The 5,247-nt window shown below is 52.3% G+C and overlaps 1 protein-coding gene across 1 annotated transcript; it reads left to right on the top strand.

The window, feature by feature from the left end:
• The first annotated feature begins 266 nt into the window (after positions 1 to 266).
• On the top strand, positions 267 to 3,505 carry FEZF1 (FEZ family zinc finger 1). The gene is made up of 4 exons (XM_019959579.2): positions 267 to 1,304; positions 1,484 to 1,618; positions 1,877 to 2,009; positions 2,442 to 3,505. Exons 1-4 carry the CDS (start codon positions 504 to 506, stop codon positions 2,801 to 2,803), a joined length of 1,431 nt encoding a protein of 476 aa, XP_019815138.2. The 5' UTR covers positions 267 to 503; the 3' UTR covers positions 2,804 to 3,505.
• The last annotated feature ends 1,742 nt before the right edge of the window (positions 3,506 to 5,247 follow it).

Raw genomic sequence — 5,247 nt, 5'->3', positions numbered from 1 at the left:
CGGACGGAGGAGACCGAAGTGTGCGCCCGAAGAGTGTGTGAGCGGAGGGGAGGGCCCGCGGTGCGGAGGAGAGCGCCCCCGCCTCTTCTGGGCGGGGGAACCTCACTCACCAATGAAAAGTAGTCACTGACTGCCGAGGGGGGGAAAAAAGTTTTCCTGTTGACTGTTGGAAGCGAATTGAGCAATTATCTAGTTTACCTTCTCCTCTTGGAAGTTAACGATTGGCGAGATCTTGGCTGCGTTATTGACACAACACTTTCTATTGATAGAAATAAGTAGTGATTGTCCCCGAGTCATTGGTGCGCCAAGAACTCTGCGATGGGCTGGCAGGAGTCCATTGGGCTGGGCAGGCAGGTTCGGCTGGTGATGCTGGGGAGGAGGAGGAAGAGGCTGCTGGTGGTGATGGTGCCCGTCCCCTTCTCCGCAGGTCTGTGACAAGCAGGGAACAAGGCAACGACGGCGCAGCCCGGCCCCGGCTGACGACGGACGCTGGCGACTCCGACATGGACAGTAGCTGCCACAACGCGACTGCCAAAATGTTAGCGACTGCTCCGGCCCGGGGCAACGTGATGAACACCTCCAAACCCTTGGCTTTCTCCATCGAAAGAATCATGGCACGCACCCCCGAGCCCAAAGCCCTGCCCGTCCCCCACTTCCTGCAGGGAGCCGTGCCCAAAGGGGACCCCAAGCACTCGCTGCATCTTAACTCGTCGATCCCCTGCATGATCCCCTTCGTGCCTGTGGCGTACGACACGAACCCCAAGGCGGGGATGACGGGCGCAGAGCCCCGAAAGGCGAGTCTCGAGGCTCCGGGGGCCCCGGCCTCAGCACCCGCGGCGCCCGCGTTCAGCTGCAGCGACCTGCTCAACTGCGCGCTGAGTCTCAAGAGTGACCTGGCCCGCGACGCGCTACCGCTGCAGCAGTACAAGCTGGTAAGGCCGCGGGTGGTCAACCATTCCTCCTTCCACGCCATGGGCGCCCTGTGCTACCTGAACCGAGGTGACGGCCCGTGCCACCCGGCGGCCGGCGTCAACATCCACCCGGTGGCCTCCTACTTCCTCAGTTCCCCTTTGCACCCGCAGCCAAAAACGTATTTAGCCGAAAGGAATAAACTGGTGGTCCCGGCGGTGGAGAAGTACCCCTCGGGAGTAGCTTTCAAAGACTTGTCTCAGGCTCAGCTGCAGCACTACATGAAAGAAAGCGCCCAGCTTCTGTCGGAAAAAATAGCATTCAAAACCTCTGACTTCAGCCGAGGCTCTCCTAACACCAAACCCAAAGTTTTCACTTGCGAAGTGTGTGGAAAGGCAAGTACTGGGGGGCGGGGGGCGGGGGCGGTGAGTCTTCTTTCCTTCCTTCTAAATTTATTTTGTAATTATTTGTATACACTTGTCAGAATGTTATCACCTCCTTCCCTTTCCTCTACCCGGGGGTGATCTCCAAGGGCTGTTTGGGCTAACCTGTTGTACTTGTGTTTAATTTTAAGGTCTTTAACGCGCACTATAACTTAACCCGTCACATGCCGGTGCACACAGGAGCCAGACCCTTCGTTTGCAAAGTGTGTGGAAAGGGCTTCAGGCAAGCCAGCACACTGTGCAGACACAAGATCATTCACACCCAGGTGTGTTCGACTGTGTCAGTTTCACCTGGTTTGTTTCCGAACGGTTTTGTTTTTGTCTTAATGGCCGATAAACTCTTAACTCCCTGCAGTTAAGGTTTGTTTGAAATGTGCCGGCTGGACGAAGGGGAAATGCCGGTATTGTTTACCTTTGTTCTGCTTAAAAGCATGAGGGAGAGCATGACAGTGTTTTGAGTTTTTCAGACTCCACTCAATAACAAAGTAGCTTCACTTCTCTGCTTGTTTCTTCTTTCCGCTTAGGAAAAACCCCATAAATGTAACCAGTGTGGCAAAGCGTTTAATAGAAGTTCTACTTTAAACACGCATACCCGAATACACGCAGGCTACAAACCTTTTGTGTGTGAATTCTGTGGCAAAGGATTTCATCAAAAAGGTATGGAACCCAGAAGGCGTTGTCTTTCGCGGGAGTCTTACCGAAAGCCCTCAGTTCTGGGGGCTGTTTTAGAAGATGTGTTTTAAGTGCACCCAGTTACCAGCGCGTGCGTTGCCTTTCCAACCTCCTATCCCTAAGTGGGATTAGACAAAGGCATGGCTCGTACACAGAGGGGATATTTCTTTTTAACCTCTTGTTCTCGTTTTATAGAACTGAATTAATAACTATTGTATTGAAATGTAGCGGGAACGACCTCATTGTCGATATTTAAAAATAACTTCGGGGAGCCAAGTGCAGGTGGGCATCTAAGTCCTGCCCGGGGTTGTCGGATCTGTGGCCCCTCTTCTCCCGCCTCCTGGTCCTTCCACCGTCTGCCTCTCCCTTTTCAAGCTCTCTTTTCAGGTCCACGTCCCTGTCGTTTGTCTGTTGCAGGGAATTACAAAAACCACAAGCTGACCCACAGCGGGGAGAAGCAGTTCAAGTGCAATATTTGCAACAAGGCTTTCCATCAGGTTTACAACCTCACGTTCCACATGCACACCCACAACGACAAGAAGCCCTTCACCTGCCCCACGTGCGGCAAGGGCTTCTGCCGGAACTTTGACCTCAAGAAGCACGTCCGGAAGCTACACGACAGCGGCCTCGGGCTGCCGCGCCCGTCGGCTGGGGAGCCAGGTGCGGACCTGTCGCCCCCTCTCCAGCCGCCGCCGCCGCCCGCGACGCTGCCGCCTCTGCCGCCGCCGCTGCCGCCCCCGGGGCCCCTGCAGCCTGGGCTCCATCCGGGCCACCAGTGATCAAGGCCAAAGTCTCTTCCCCGCCCCAGCCGGGTTCCTCACTCCCGAAGCAGCTGGCGGAATAGAGCTGGACCTCTCTACCCAAACTCGTCTGTAGAACCCAGGGCATGTTGGGCCCCACGCGTTAGCGCCAACCAGAAGCCTCTGAATCCCCTGGTCTTTTCTCCTCTTGCATGCACCTGCTACATGGTTTCGTGTATTATATGCTATATAGGCACTAACAATTATGAGAAAACTTGGGGGTTTGTGTTCTGATTTTTTTTTTTAATTTGGAAAGACTTTCATCTCGGGTGGAGAGACAGTGTTTCTTTTGTTTTTTAAAACAAATTTTCTGCTGTATTTATTGAGATCTGTATTACCCTACGCGGGCTTGCTGCAACCGTTTTAATTTTATTATTGTATATATTCCCATTGTGTTGATTCTGCAATCTCGAGATGCCTGCCGATTGTTTATTACCATTTTCTCTTTCCCTGAAGTCAAAACCAAACTCTGTGTGTATGTTATATATACACGCATAGATGTGTGTGTCTGTTAAGACACATGCCACATTCATGAGCTCACATGCACATATGCACACATACACGTTAGATAAGGGTGGTTCATTATGGATGAATTTGAAGTTGAAATTTTGGGTTTGATTCTTGCACGTGAAAACTGCTTCATTGACTGTTGGAAATAAATCCTTGGAACATGCTTATTTAATCAACAACCTTCAGGGCTCTGTTGCTGTTTTTCAGCTAGAGATCACTGATTCTGACCCCCTCAGCCTTCTTCTTTTTTAAAATGTTCAACCATGGATTAGTACTGCCCAATGTTCTAAACAATTCACCAAGAGCAAATAATAGTCTCTCCAAATAACAGCAAATTGTTACAACTTTGGTAAAGTAAGGAAATTTGATTCAGTTCAAAGAAGATGTGGGCTTTCTAACAGAAGCATATCTTTGTCCTGGACCATCGGATGTGTTTGTGGTGCAAAGTTAAGTGGGAACAACATATCTAGAAGGTGCATGCAATACACACCTTCACACAGGATTACAAGGATGCCTTGTAAACCGGGGATCTATTGTTCATACCCTGAAGGCACAAACTGACTTGTACACAGCTGGCAAAGGAAGCCTGCATGTTTTTATGTGTCTATGTATGTTTGTAGACGAATATGCCTCCATTCAAGGAGGAAACATGGATGAAAACCAAACTGTGGCGGGTGCCAGGTCCTTGAAATTCTTCAAGTGTTAATCAGCAGCTCTGCTGTGAGCTCGGGCTCTGGTGTTTTCTAACTGCAAGTCTCTCCTGTTTTCTTGCCAAAACAGTGAAACAACTGCTAAAGACTTTAATTAAGAGGGGTAATTAGTTCAGATTTATCAAAGCCGGGTTGTTATACTATTAGCTGCTCAGTAGAAGCTGCCAGACAAGCTCCCAGCCCAGCCCAGCCATCCTGCTGCAGCGGGGCCACATCCAGGGAGAGAGGCTGGGGGTGGGGGGAGTGGGCAGCAGGGGTCCCTGTAACCCCGGGAGCCTCGGGGTGCATCTCAGCCTCTCCCTCGGCCTGGCGCTCCGGCTAGGCCAGGCTATGATGCAGAACCCACCGCGGATCCTCACCAAGAGCTTAGGATCCCCTCCCGCACCGGGGCAGGGCGGTCTTCCCGGCCCTCCTAGTGCCTCGACGGTTGCAAGAGAGGTTCGGGGAAGGAGTTTAAATTTTTGATCTGGCCTCAAAGAGAGTCTTGAGGGCCGCTGAAGGAAATGCGGCGAAAGAGACAGGCTGGAGGAAGGGAAGATAGGCGGGGGACACCTCCCGGCAAGACGGCGATTTCCTTGTCAACAAGAGCCCCGCATTTCCAGGTAGTGGAAGGATTGACGGCTTCCAGGATCCGAGAACCGACGACCCGAGGGGTTCCTCGGCGGTCCAAGACTGAGAGAGGTGGTAGACATCCTGGGTGAGGCGACCACCGACGAGTGGGTGAGCGGGTCCCACAGGACACCCTAGCCAAGTTCCACTGGAACCCCTCTCGGGTTGGGGAGCCCAAGACCCCGGCCACGGAGTGGACAGCAGAGCTTCCGAGAGTAAGGAATTCCTGGTTCCGCGTGCAGAGGTCGGGTCTAGACTTCCCAGCCCTTGAGCTGGGACGCACGCCCTTCATCAGTCACCCCATCGCCCCCGGGGCACTGGGACTCTGAAGTCCCAATCCGGCAATCTAGAAATCGAACCCCAAACTTTCTCTTTTCTTGACCTCCCCACACCTCCCCTTATCCTTTGCTGAGACTAGATCCCTGTTAGATTTAACTTCAGAAAGAGATGGAGAGTTTTGAAATTCCATAGGTGGGTAAATTCTGAATCTACGAGGCTGGCAGAACGGCCATTCCTGTTGAATATCTCAGCCAAGTAGAAAATCTTGTCCGAGGTGCTTGCCACATTCCCTCAGAGCAGCTGCCTGAGCCCCAG

This window comes from Bos indicus, chromosome 4 (assembly GCF_029378745.1).
Source record: "Bos indicus isolate NIAB-ARS_2022 breed Sahiwal x Tharparkar chromosome 4, NIAB-ARS_B.indTharparkar_mat_pri_1.0, whole genome shotgun sequence".
Classification (NCBI taxonomy): domain Eukaryota; kingdom Metazoa; phylum Chordata; class Mammalia; order Artiodactyla; family Bovidae; genus Bos; species Bos indicus.
This window is presented reverse-complemented; position numbering and strand designations above follow the sequence as displayed.